The 15,440-nt window shown below is 40.7% G+C and overlaps 1 protein-coding gene across 1 annotated transcript; it reads left to right on the top strand.

The window, feature by feature from the left end:
• arg1 (arginase 1) lies at positions 1 to 15,440 on the top strand. Its single transcript, XM_061926697.2, has 8 exons — positions 1 to 149; positions 235 to 307; positions 8,799 to 8,973; positions 10,939 to 11,098; positions 11,168 to 11,262; positions 14,733 to 14,837; positions 14,906 to 15,042; positions 15,104 to 15,440. Exons 1-8 carry the CDS (start codon positions 33 to 35, stop codon positions 15,271 to 15,273), a joined length of 1,032 nt encoding a protein of 343 aa, XP_061782681.1. The 5' UTR covers positions 1 to 32; the 3' UTR covers positions 15,274 to 15,440.

Below are 15,440 nucleotides of genomic sequence, written 5' to 3'. Positions count from 1 at the left end.
GACACTATACTGCAGGTCGCGCGCTCGTCAGCATGCAGCGCGCGCGGACGACAACGCTGCGGCAGCTCGTGCGCCTTCATCATCATCATCATCATCATGGGGACGCGCGCTCGGCGGGAATCATCGGCGCGCCTTTCTCCAAGGGACAGGTGAGGACACGCATGCGCAGCGATATTTGGCGCCAGCTGCTTGGCTTCTGTTGATGTGTGCGTGTGCGTGTGCGTGTGCGTGCAGCCGCGGGCCGGCGTGGACAGAGGACCGGATGTGATCCGCGCCGCGGGACTGGTGCGCAGGCTGCAGGCGCAAGGTGACGTCACCGCCGCGACGCACTTCATTAGGTACACCGTGTAATGAGACGTATAGTGTCCACTTCATTAGGTACACCGTGTAATGAGACGTGTAGTGTCCACTTCATTAGGTACACCGTGTAATGAGACGTGTAGTGTCCACTTCATTAGGTACACCGTGTAATGACACGTATAGTGTCCACTTCATTAGGTACACCGTGTAATGAGACGTGTAGTGTCCACTTCATTAGGTACACCGTGTAATGAGACGTATAGTGTCCACTTCATTAGGTACACCGTGTAATGAGACGTATAGTGGCCACTTCATTAGGTACACCGTGTAATGAGACGTATGGTGTCCACTTCATTAGGTACACCGTGTAATGAGACGTGTAGTGTCCACTTCATTAGGTACACCGTGTAATGAGACGTGTAGTGTCCACTTCATTAGGTACACCGTGTAATGAGACGTGTAGTGTCCACTTCATTAGGTACACCGTGTAATGAGACGTGTAGTGTCCACTTCATTAGGTACACCGTGTAATGACACGTATAGTGTCCACTTCATTAGGTACACCGTGTAATGAGACGTGTAGTGTCCACTTCATTAGGTACACCGTGTAATGAGACGTATAGTGTCCACTTCATTAGGTACACCGTGTAATGAGACGTATAGTGGCCACTTCATTAGGTACACCGTGTAATGAGACGTATGGTGTCCACTTCATTAGGTACACCGTGTAATGAGACGTATAGTGTCCACTTCATTAGGTACACCGTGTAATGAGACGTGTAGTGGCCACTTCATTAGGTACACCGTGTAATGAGACGTGTAGTGTCCACTTCATTAGGTACACCGTGTAATGACACGTATAGTGTCCACTTCATTAGGTACACCGTGTAATGAGACGTGTAGTGTCCACTTCATTAGGTACACCGTGTAATGAGACGTATAGTGTCCACTTCATTAGGTACACCGTGTAATGAGACGTGTAGTGTCCACTTCATTAGGTACACCGTGTAATGAGACGTATAGTGTCCACTTCATTAGGTACACCGTGTAATGACACGTATAGTGTCCACTTCATTAGGTACACCGTGTAATGAGACGTGTAGTGTCCACTTCATTAGGTACACCGTGTAATGAGACGTGTAGTGTCCACTTCATTAGGTACACCGTGTAATGAGACGTATAGTGGCCACTTCATTAGGTACACCGTGTAATGAGACGTATGGTGTCCACTTCATTAGGTACACCGTGTAATGAGACGTATAGTGTCCACTTCATTAGGTACACCGTGTAATGAGACGTGTAGTGGCCACTTCATTAGGTACACCGTGTAATGAGACGTATAGTGGCCACTTCATTAGGTACACCGTGTAATGAGACGTATGGTGTCCACTTCATTAGGTACACCGTGTAATGAGACGTGTAGTGTCCACTTCATTAGGTACACCGTGTAATGAGACGTGTAGTGGCCACTTCATTAGGTACACCGTGTAATGAGACGTATAGTGGCCACTTCATTAGGTACACCGTGTAATGAGACGTATAGTGTCCACTTCATTAGGTACACCGTGTAATGAGACGTGTAGTGTCCACTTCATTAGGTACACCGTGTAATGAGACGTGTAGTGTCCACTTCATTAGGTACACCGTGTAATGAGACGTATAGTGTCCACTTCATTAGGTACACCGTGTAATGAGACGTATAGTGTCCACTTCATTAGGTACACCGTGTAATGAGACGTATAGTGTCCACTTCATTAGGTACACCGTGTAATGAGACGTATAGTGTCCACTTCATTAGGTACACCGTGTAATGAGACGTGTAGTGTCCACTTCATTAGGTACACCGTGTAATGAGACGTGTAGTGTCCACTTCATTAGGTACACCGTGTAATGAGACGTATGGTGTCCACTTCATTAGGTACACCGTGTAATGAGACGTGTAGTGTCCACTTCATTAGGTACACCGTGTAATGACACGTATAGTGTCCACTTCATTAGGTACACCGTGTAATGAGACGTATAGTGGCCACTTCATTAGGTACACCGTGTAATGAGACGTATGGTGTCCACTTCATTAGGTACACCGTGTAATGAGACGTATAGTGTCCACTTCATTAGGTACACCGTGTAATGAGACGTATAGTGTCCACTTCATTAGGTACACCGTGTAATGACACGTATAGTGTCCACTTCATTAGGTACACCGTGTAATGAGACGTATAGTGGCCACTTCATTAGGTACACCGTGTAATGAGACGTATAGTGTCCACTTCATTAGGTACACCGTGTAATGACACGTATAGTGTCCACTTCATTAGGTACACCGTGTAATGAGACGTATAGTGGCCACTTCATTAGGTACACCGTGTAATGAGACGTATAGTGGCCACTTCATTAGGTACACCGTGTAATGAGACGTATAGTGTCCACTTCATTAGGTACACCGTGTAATGAGACGTATAGTGTCCACTTCATTAGGTACACCGTGTAATGAGACGTATAGTGGCCACTTCATTAGGTACACCGTGTAATGAGACGTATAGTGGCCACTTCATTAGGTACACCGTGTAATGAGACGTATAGTGTCCACTTCATTAGGTACACCGTGTAATGAGACGTATAGTGTCCACTTCATTAGGTACACCGTGTAATGAGACGTATAGTGGCCACTTCATTAGGTACACCGTGTAATGAGACGTATAGTGTCCACTTCATTAGGTACACCGTGTAATGAGACGTATAGTGTCCACTTCATTAGGTACACCGTGTAATGAGACGTATAGTGGCCACTTCATTAGGTACACCGTGTAATGAGACGTATAGTGTCCACTTCATTAGGTACACCGTGTAATGAGACGTATAGTGTCCACTTCATTAGGTACACCGTGTAATGAGACGTATAGTGGCCACTTCATTAGGTACACCGTGTAATGAGACGTATGGTGTCCACTTCATTAGGTACACCGTGTAATGAGACGTGTAGTGTCCACTTCATTAGGTACACCGTGTAATGAGACGTGTAGTGTCCACTTCATTAGGTACACCGTGTAATGAGACGTGTAGTGTCCACTTCATTAGGTACACCGTGTAATGAGACGTGTAGTGTCCACTTCATTAGGTACACCGTGTAATGACACGTATAGTGTCCACTTCATTAGGTACACCGTGTAATGAGACGTGTAGTGTCCACTTCATTAGGTACACCGTGTAATGAGACGTATAGTGTCCACTTCATTAGGTACACCGTGTAATGAGACGTATAGTGGCCACTTCATTAGGTACACCGTGTAATGAGACGTATGGTGTCCACTTCATTAGGTACACCGTGTAATGAGACGTATAGTGTCCACTTCATTAGGTACACCGTGTAATGAGACGTGTAGTGGCCACTTCATTAGGTACACCGTGTAATGAGACGTGTAGTGTCCACTTCATTAGGTACACCGTGTAATGACACGTATAGTGTCCACTTCATTAGGTACACCGTGTAATGAGACGTGTAGTGTCCACTTCATTAGGTACACCGTGTAATGAGACGTGTAGTGTCCACTTCATTAGGTACACCGTGTAATGAGACGTATAGTGTCCACTTCATTAGGTACACCGTGTAATGACACGTATAGTGTCCACTTCATTAGGTACACCGTGTAATGAGACGTGTAGTGTCCACTTCATTAGGTACACCGTGTAATGAGACGTGTAGTGTCCACTTCATTAGGTACACCGTGTAATGAGACGTATAGTGGCCACTTCATTAGGTACACCGTGTAATGAGACGTATGGTGTCCACTTCATTAGGTACACCGTGTAATGAGACGTATAGTGTCCACTTCATTAGGTACACCGTGTAATGAGACGTGTAGTGGCCACTTCATTAGGTACACCGTGTAATGAGACGTATAGTGGCCACTTCATTAGGTACACCGTGTAATGAGACGTATGGTGTCCACTTCATTAGGTACACCGTGTAATGAGACGTGTAGTGTCCACTTCATTAGGTACACCGTGTAATGAGACGTGTAGTGGCCACTTCATTAGGTACACCGTGTAATGAGACGTATAGTGGCCACTTCATTAGGTACACCGTGTAATGAGACGTATAGTGTCCACTTCATTAGGTACACCGTGTAATGAGACGTGTAGTGTCCACTTCATTAGGTACACCGTGTAATGAGACGTGTAGTGTCCACTTCATTAGGTACACCGTGTAATGAGACGTATAGTGTCCACTTCATTAGGTACACCGTGTAATGAGACGTGTAGTGTCCACTTCATTAGGTACACCGTGTAATGACACGTATAGTGTCCACTTCATTAGGTACACCGTGTAATGAGACGTATAGTGGCCACTTCATTAGGTACACCGTGTAATGAGACGTATGGTGTCCACTTCATTAGGTACACCGTGTAATGAGACGTATAGTGTCCACTTCATTAGGTACACCGTGTAATGAGACGTATAGTGTCCACTTCATTAGGTACACCGTGTAATGACACGTATAGTGTCCACTTCATTAGGTACACCGTGTAATGAGACGTATAGTGGCCACTTCATTAGGTACACCGTGTAATGAGACGTATAGTGTCCACTTCATTAGGTACACCGTGTAATGACACGTATAGTGTCCACTTCATTAGGTACACCGTGTAATGAGACGTATAGTGTCCACTTCATTAGGTACACCGTGTAATGAGACGTATAGTGTCCACTTCATTAGGTACACCGTGTAATGAGACGTATAGTGTCCACTTCATTAGGTACACCGTGTAATGAGACGTATAGTGTCCACTTCATTAGGTACACCGTGTAATGAGACGTATAGTGGCCACTTCATTAGGTACACCGTGTAATGAGACGTATAGTGGCCACTTCATTAGGTACACCGTGTAATGAGACGTATAGTGTCCACTTCATTAGGTACACCGTGTAATGAGACGTATAGTGTCCACTTCATTAGGTACACCGTGTAATGAGACGTATAGTGGCCACTTCATTAGGTACACCGTGTAATGAGACGTATGGTGTCCACTTCATTAGGTACACCGTGTAATGAGACGTATAGTGTCCACTTCATTAGGTACACCGTGTAATGAGACGTATAGTGGCCACTTCATTAGGTACACCGTGTAATGAGACGTATAGTGGCCACTTCATTAGGTACACCGTGTAATGAGACGTATAGTGTCCACTTCATTAGGTACACCGTGTAATGAGACGTATAGTGTCCACTTCATTAGGTACACCGTGTAATGAGACGTGTAGTGTCCACTTCATTAGGTACAAGTGGACACTACATTACACGGTGTACCTAATGAAGTGGACACTACATTACACGGTGTACCTAATGAGGTGGACATTATATTTCTATAAATCTAGCATTTTGACTTGTATAGATTCTTCATTCATCACTCCAAACAACGTTTGTAAGTTTTACAATATAACTAAAACAATCCTTACTTCGGGTGCACAGACAAATCAATTCACATTGAGTTTTATGTTACCTGATTTTAAAGATTAAACATTTTCGAAAAAATGTTTTTTTTTTCTCATAAGAATCAATTTGAAGAACATTTTTGGCTCTCTCTATGCAACTAGAGGAACTTGTAACCTGTTTTGAAAAAGTTGTATTATAATTATTATACCATATAATAATATAAAAGTTGTATTATAATTATTATTATACCATATAATAATATAAAAGTTGTATTATAATTATTATTATACAATATAATAATATAAAAGTTGTATTATAATTAATATTATACCATATAATAATATAAAAGTTGTATTATAATTATTATTATACCATATAATATAAAAGTTGTATTATAATTATTATTATACCATATAATAATATAAAAGTTGTATTATAATTATTATTCCATATAATAATATAAAAGTTGTATTATAATTATTATACCATATAATAATATAAAAGTTGAATTATAATTATTATTATACCATGTAATAATATAAAAGTTGTATTATAATTATTATTATACCATATAATATAAAAGTTGTATTATAATTATTATTATACCATATCATAATATAAAAGTTGTATTATAATTATTATTATACCATGTAATAATATAAAAGTTGTATTATAATTATTATTATACCATGTAATAATATAAAAGTTGTATTATAATTATTATACCATATAATATAAAAGTTGTATTATAATTATTATTATACCATATAATAATATAAAAGTTGTATTATAATTATTATTATACCATATCATAATATAAAAGTTGTATTATAATTATTATACCATATAATAATATAAAAGTTGTATTATAATTATTATTATACCATATCATAATATAAAAGTTGTATTATAATTATTATTATACCATGTAATAATATAAAAGTTGTATTATAATTATTATTATACCATATAATAATATAAAAGTTGTATTATAATTATTATTATACCATATAATATAAAAGTTGTACTATAATTATTATTATACCATATCATAATATAAAAGTTGTATTATAATTATTATTATACCATGTAATAATATAAAAGTTGTATTATAATTATTATTATACAATATAATAATATAAAAGTTGTATTATAATTATTATTATACCATATAATAATATAAAAGTTGTATTATAATTATTATTAGACCATATAATAATATAAAAGTTGTATTATAATTATTATTATACAATATAATATAAAAGTTGTATTATAATTATTATTAGACCATATAATAATATAAAAGTTGTATTATAATTATTATTATACAATATAATATAAAAGTTGTATTATAATTATTATTATACCATATAATAATATAAAAGTTGTATTATAATTATTATTAGACCATATAATAATATAAAAGTTGTATTATAATTATTATTATACCATATAATAATATAAAAGTTGTATTATAATTATTATTAGACTATATAATACATTGTGAGAATTGGTTTGAATCAAGAATCAATTCAGCATGAAATCGTCACTCCAGGAACCAGATTGAATGGTTAGCTACACAAAGATTCACCCTAGGCACACAATGATTAACACACACACACACACACACACACACACACGTATGTGAACAAGGTCATTGACCCTGCGCAACTGAAAAGTCCCAAAAAGTGTTTGTCCTGGTGTATTTAGTGACCCAGCAAGTGAGAGTCCAGCACACAGAGCAGCAGGCTGATGATTGCACACAAATAATAACACGTCTGTTGGAAATACACTGGGAACTTATTTTAATATATTTAAACAGTCCTGCACTGTGTTTACCTGTGTGTGATATCATGTGCGATACAAGCGGTCCTGTAGCTTGTTTACTTGTGTGTGATACAGGCAGTCCTGCAGAATGTTTACTTGTGTGTGATATCATGTGCGATACAGGCAGTCCTGCATTGTGTTTACTTGTGTGTGATATCATGTGTGATACAGGCAGTCCTGCAGAGTGTTCATTTGTGTGATATCATGTGCGATACAGGCAGTCATGCAGAGTGTTCACTGTGTGTGATACAGGCAGTCCTGCAGAGTGTTTACTTGTGTGTGATATCATGTGTGATACAAGCAGTCCTGCAGAGTGTTTACTTGTGTGTGTGATATCATGTGCGATACAAGAAGTCCTGCAGAGTGTTCACTTGAGTGTGATACAAGCAGTCCTGCAGTGTTCACTTGTGTGATATCATGTGTGATACAGGCAGTCCTGCATTGTTTACTTGTGTGTGATATCATGTGCGATACAAGCAGTCCTGTGTAGAGTGTTTACTTGTGTGTGATATCATGTGTGATACAGGCAGTCCTGCAGTGTGTTTACTTGTGAGTGATATCATGTGCGATACAAGCGGTCCTGTAGCTTGTTTACTTGTGTGTGTGATATCATGTGCGATACAAGCGGTCCTGTAGCTTGTTTACTTGTGTGTGATACAGGCAGTCCTGCAGTGTTTAATTGTGTGTGATATCATGTGTGATAGAGGCAGTCCTGCAGTGTTCACTTGTGTGATATCATGTGCGATACAGGCAGTCCTGCAGAGTGTTCACTTGTGTGTGATATTATGTGCGATACAAGAAGCCCTGCAGAGTGTTCACTTGTGTGTGATATCATGTGTGATACAGGCAGTCCTGCAGAATGTTCACTTGTGTGATATCATGTGTGATACAGGCAGTCCTGCAGTGTTCACTTGTGTGTGATATCATGTGTGATACAGGCAGTCCTGCATTGTGTTTACTTGTGTGTGATATCATGTGTGATACAGGCAGTCCTGCAGAATGTTCACTTGTGTGATATCATGTGTGATACAGGCAGTCCTGCAGTGTTCACTTGTGTGTGATATCATGTGTGATACAGGCAGTCCTGCATTGTGTTTACTTGTGTGTGATATCATGTGTGATACAAGCAGTCCTGCATTGTGTTTACTTGTGTGTGATATCATGTGCGATACAAGCAGTCCTGCAGAGTGTTTGTGTGTGATATCATGTGCTTAAGAGTGATACTTGTGTCCGCAGGCTGCGTGGTGAAGGATTATGGCAACGTGGACTTTGAGGAGGTGGTGTTGGATGAGATGGTGGGTCGTGTGAGAAGCGTGAGAGCTGTGGGCAGCGCCAACCAGAGGCTGTCGGAGGCGGTGCAGGCGGTGAAGAGAGACGGGCACACGTCTGTGATGCTGGGGGGGGACCACAGGTGAGGGAACAAGTAAGGTAGGGCTACTAAAGGGGCGGAGCTAGAGCCAGTGCCGTGTGGTGATTGGTGCACAGCAAACAATGATCCACTTCATGGTTCGTCTTGATTACCATGACAATGTATGGACATGGAGTTGGGTCTTGTCGCCATGGCGACGTCCAGTCAAGTTGACTGACCTGCACCTGTCAATCATCCTCTTACACATAAAAGGGGGCGGGGCTCTTGCAAACACTATATAGGCTTTCATGTCAAGTCGGTAAAAGTTTGACAAGTGAAACAGAATAAATGTGTCAGGAAATACGACTTTGTCACTTTTGATGCAATACCAATGATGGAGCTGATACCAATATTGATCAGATACAATATCAGTAATGATCATACATAGTTATTTTGTAGTAGTATGGAATGTTAGACAAACACAACAAAGGTAGTTATGAAAAACACTAAATTATTTATTATTAACTATCTGGAATGGACTTATGCTGTCTTAAAGTTGAAGTGGAGTGGTATTTTTATTTTTGGGCCACAGTAATTGCATCATGCTGCGGACACGTTTGTTACTGGATGCTTTCTTATACTACTTTGTACGTGTAAGTAATATGCAACTATAATTATTTGATACTTGTTTATATCACACGTTGCAATATTGTTCATGTCTAGCTTGTGTGCTATTGTGTGCTTAGCTGTTGTGTAGCAGCTTATAACTTAGCATGTTTACATTTTGTAAAAGACTTTAGCAAACTAGATGAAATTGTGTTTGTTGGAGGACATTTAGATGTCTATTATTATTTTCATTTAGATGAAAGTAAAATTAACTTTGATGTTAACTGTCTGTCCAGCTTTGCACAAGTAAACACTCTGCAGGACTGCCTGTATCGCACATGATATCACACACACAAGTAAACACTCTGCAGGACTGCCTGTATCGCACATGATATCACACACACAAGTAAACACTCTGCAGGACTGCTTGTATCGCACATGATATCACACACACAAGTAAACATGCCGCAGGACTGCTTGTATCGCACATGATATCACACACAAGTAAACACTCAGCAGGACTGCCTGTATCACACATGATATCCCACACAAGTAAACCCTCTGCAGGACTGCTTGTATCGCACATGATATCACACAAAAGTTAACACACTACAGGACTGCTTGTATTGCACATGATATCACACACGAATATACTCTCTGTAGGACTGCTTGTATCGCACATGATATCACACACAAGTAAACACGCTGCAGAATTGCTAGTATTGCACATATCACACACAAGTAAACATGCTGCAGGACTGCTTGTATCGCACATGATGTCACACGCAAGTAAGCACAATGCAGGACTGCTTGTATCGCACATGATATCACACACACACAAGTAAACATGCTGCAGGACTGCTTTTATCGCACACTAGTAAACACAATGCAGGACTGCTTGTATCGCACATGATATCACACACAAGTAAACATGCTGCAGGACTGCTTGTATCGCACATGATGTCACACGCAAGTAAACACAATGCAGGACTGCTTGTATCGCACATGATATCACACACAAGTAAACATGCTGCAGGATTGCTTGTATCGCACATGATCTCGCACACCAGTAAATAAGCTACAGGACTGTTTGTATCGCACATGATATCACACACAAGTAAACTGCTTAAATCACACATGACATGACACCCAAGTAAACATGCTGCAGGACTGCTTGTATCGCACATGATATCACACATTTTCCATGCAAGGTCATATCATCCAATGCTTGGTGTTTCCTTCAAATATGAAAGCAGAACTCCCAAGATGCTTATGAAGTCTTTCTAAGTGTCTCATGTACTTGTGGCGTTCCAAACTGATGCTGCACTCAAACTTATACCAATATTTGGACTAGAACCTGAGGGGCGGAGCTACTGCTAAAAGCCGTGGCCAATCAAAGTTACTAAAAAAGTTGTTTTCCAGCCTGGCCATGGGCTCCATCCACGGTCACGCGGCGGCGGTCGGCGAGCTGAGCGTGGTTTGGGTGGACGCCCACGCGGACATCAACACGCCGCTGACCACGCCCACTGGCAACATGCACGGACAGCCCGTGGCCCACCTGCTGCACGAGCTGCGCTCAAAGGTCAGAGGGGGGAGAAGACCCAGGTCCTTTGTGGACTATTGATTGTCTTGTTGGAATGTTGGCCAGCAGATTCCTGCCCTGCCAAACTTCTCCTGGCTGAAGTCGTGCGTGCACGCCAGAGACCTGGTCTACATCGGCCTGAGAGACCTGGACCCTGAGGAGCAGTGAGTGCTCCTCCTCCGAGACTTCTTCATAGCCGCTCAAATATCACACTCAAAACACCATTTCACTAATTCATATTAAACACTGAATAGGGCTGGGCGATAGAACGATATCAATATATATCACAATAGACACGTAATTGATATCAATAAAAAACGCGTCCGATAAAAAGTATGGAAGCAAAAGTTGGTTGCATGAACAGAGACCGAGCAACGCAGGGAGTGATCACGTGACACGCCAACAGCCAATTAGGTGACAGCATCGACTATCCTTTTGGTTGATTCCTTGCATGGAGCGAGAAGAGAAAGTCAAAATGGAGAAATTGTGTATAAAAGAGGAAAAGTCCATTTTTGGATGTTTTCAAAAAGGGACCGTAGTCAGACCCAAGATACCACACCACCTGAGCTCACCCTTTAGAGCACAGCTATAACTTACTGCCACTAAACCTGCAGAAAATAGCTCTCAGGTTTCTACATGTTTACATTTGCACTATTTTCTTACACTTTATGAAGCATTTCTTACATATTCATGCGTCATTTTAAGAGATTTTACTATTTTGCTTACATTGAGTGTTTTCCATGCTTGTGTTCACATTGCTCCTGTGATGAGGTGGCGACTTGTCCAGGGAGATTTTAATATTTTGGATAAGGGGTGTCCAAACTTTTTGTGAAGTATTATCATTAATAATTAGTGTCAAAATTGCATTGTTTTCACATTGCATGACATCTTTTTGCTCTTTTTTCTTACATTTTTACAAGTTTTTTAACAATAGTCTGTGATGAGGTGGCGACTTGTCCAGGGTGTACCCCGCCTTCCGCCCAAATGCAGCTGAGATAGGCTCCAGCATCCATCCATCCATTTTCTACCGCTTGTCCCTTTTGGGGTCGCGGGGGGTGCTGGAGCCTATCTCAGCTGCATTCGGGCGGAAGGCGGGGTACACCCTGGACAAGTCGCCTCCTTATCACAGGAGAAATGTGAACACAAGCATGGAAAACACTCAATGTAAACAAAATAGTAAAATCTCTTCAAATGAAGCATGAATATGTAAGAAATGCTTCATAAAGTGTAAGAAAATAGTGCAAATGTAAACATGTGGAAACCTGAGAACTATTTTCTGCAGGTATAGTGGCAGTAAGTTATAGCTGTGCTCTAAAGGGTGAGCTCAGGTGGTGTGGTATCAGCGGTCTTGCCTCGCATCAATGTACAGACCACATGGGTCTGACTACGGTCCCTTTTGAAAACATCACAGACTATTGTTAAAAAACCCGTAAAAATGTAAGAAAAAAAGAGCAAAAAGATGTCATGCAATGTGAAAACAATGCAATTTTGACACTAATTATTAATGATAATACTTTACAAAAAGTTTGGACACCCCTGATCCAAAATATTAAAAGCTCTCGAAATAAAAATATAAACTAAGTAGTCACTTAAAAAATGAAATAAACAAAACACTATTAACTGATGAATTTGAAAAATGACAACATCTACAATAAGAAACACTGTTAAAAGTATAACTGAACACTAATATTTTAGGTAAAGCAACATTTTTAAAGCCACCGGAGGTTGTGCAATTACACAATCGTAATATTATTAGGGCCCGCATGGCCCATTGCATAAGGGAGTCCTTATGCAATGGGACATAAGGACCTATTGAATTTGTAAGGTTTTATTATTATTCTTTCTTATTCCGCAGCTTTGCGCGGTACTTTGACCCCCTTAACATGCTTCAAAACTCACCAAATTTGACGCACACATAAATAAACTCGAACAAAATTCTTTGGTAAAAAAACCAAACCCCAAAACTCAAAATTGCGCTCTAGGGCCCCCTACAAAGTAAACTTTTTCTAACTCCCAGTACGAATGTCGTAGAGACATGAAACAAAAACCTCTATGTACGTCTCACTTAGACTTAAATTTTATTAATTTATTTCCTCGGCCAAAAATCTACAGGAAGTTTGCTATTCCCCCTTCAACACTAAATTTTAGTAAAATCAGTCACTTTTGCCTTTTTGAGCTTTAATTTGACCCCCTTAACACGCTTCAAAACTCACCAAACTGAACGCACACATCAGGACTGGCAAATATTGCGATCTACAAAAAAAAAACCTAACCCCAAATCTCAAAATTGAGCTCTAGAGCAATTTTTGAAAAAAACCCGAGAAAAAACTGCTCCTCGGAAGAAAAAAATGACAAAACTGCCTGTAACTCCCACTGGGAAGGTCGGAGAGACATGAAACTAAAACCTTTCCGTAGGTCTCACTTAGACCTACATTTCATAAATTGACAACCCCCAGCAAAAAATCTACAGGAAGTTTGCTATTCCCCCTTCAACACTAAATTTTAGTAAAATCAGTCACTTTTGCCTTTTTGAGCTTTAATTTGACCCCCTTAACATGCTTCAAAACTCACCAAACTGAACGCACACATCAGGACTGGCAAACATTGCGATCTACAAAAAAAAACCTAACCCCAAATCTCAAAGTTGAGCTCTAGAGCAATTTTTGAATAAAACCGAGAAAAAACTGCTCCTCGGAAGAAAAAAATGACAAAACTGCCTGTAACTCCCACTGGGAAGGTCGGAGAGACATGAAACTAAAACCTTTCCGTAGGTCTCACTTAGACCTACATTTCATAAATTGACAACCCCCAGCAAAAATCTACAGGAAGTTTGCTATTCCCCCTTCAACACATTTTTGTAAAAACCGGTCACCTTCCTTCAAAAACTATCTCCTCTGAGCGCGTTTGTCGTTTCGGCTTCAAACTAACACAGGAGAGAGATTGAACCCTTCTGATTAAAACTACAGAAGCGCGTTTTTATAACTGCTCAGGTTTTGATTTTATGAGCCTTCAAAGAACCGCTGCGCTGATGCTGCTGCGCTGCTGTTTTTTTAAGATGGCTGCTTAAAAGCAGGAAGCACCAGCGTGCCCACACAATGCAGACAAGGTAGGTACACTAGACAAAAGTATTGGGACACTTGGGACTAAAACTTGACAAAAGTATTTGGACACTTAGGACTAGCACCTGCCAAATACGCGGGCCCGACCAACGCTGCTTGCAGCTTTAATTACTATTGTTATTATCATTACCATTATTATTTTCCTACAGGAAAAGGCCCACATCCATTATTATTATTATATTGCTAGGGGAAAATATAAGAAAAAAGATGTGAAAAAGATGCAATTTTGACACTAATAATTAATAATAAAAATGATAATATTTTATATATTTTTCTCCTCCTAAAAATATCAATTGTCGATATCACCCGATATAAAACAGAGTTTTCAGTTGTATCGCCCAGACCTATTGTAACCTCATGTAGTTCACATTAGAAATCACATACTTATAGCAACTTTAAAAACGACATATATATTTTTATTTGACTATTTATGTGTATTATTTCTATTTACATTAAAAAACCTGAATTGAACCAAAATCCTAGTCATGGTTAAGTAGTTCTGAACTGGTCTGCAGCTACATCCTGAAGATGCTGGGAGTCAAGGTGTTCTCCATGACCCAAGTGGACCGACTGGGCGTGGCCAGAGTGATGGAGGAGACATGTGACTTCCTGTCTGACAGGTAAGCAGCATCATGACCCGCCGTACACGGCAGGTTTTTCAAGCCTTCCCGCACAAACGATGGATCAGGGTGAAGAAACCGATCCACCTGAGCTACGACGTCGACGCCATCGACCCGTCGGTTACCCCGGCGACCGGCACCCCCGTGGTGGGCGGGCTCACGTACAGGGAGGGAATCTACATCGCTGAACACCTGAGCCAGACAGGTAGGACCCGCGCAAGACCCGACACGTGATCCAAAACTCGAGCAAGTTGTATGCCGCTCAGGTCTGCTGTCGGGCGTGGACATGGTGGAGGTGAATCCTCTGAGGGGACGCACAGACCAGGAGGTCCAGTCCACAACCGGGACCGCGGTGGACCTTCTACTGGCTTGTTTCGGCCGTCTGCGAGAAGGGAACCACCCTCCGGACTACCACTTACCCACGCCACCCAGCTAAAGAACCCCAGCAGCTTCTCCTTCTTCCTCCAAACTAACTTCTGTCTCCACTTGACAGACATAAGCTCACCAAAGAACATTTATTTGATTCACAGCTTCTTCGTGGCTGAGTTGCTGCTGTTCCCAAACTCTTCCATTTTCTTATAATAAAGTCCACAGTTGACTTTG

This window comes from Nerophis lumbriciformis, linkage group LG32, assembly GCF_033978685.3.
Source record: "Nerophis lumbriciformis linkage group LG32, RoL_Nlum_v2.1, whole genome shotgun sequence".
NCBI lineage: Eukaryota > Metazoa > Chordata > Actinopteri > Syngnathiformes > Syngnathidae > Nerophis > Nerophis lumbriciformis.
Note: the sequence above shows the minus strand (reverse complement) of the source record. Positions and strands in the feature narration are given on the sequence as shown.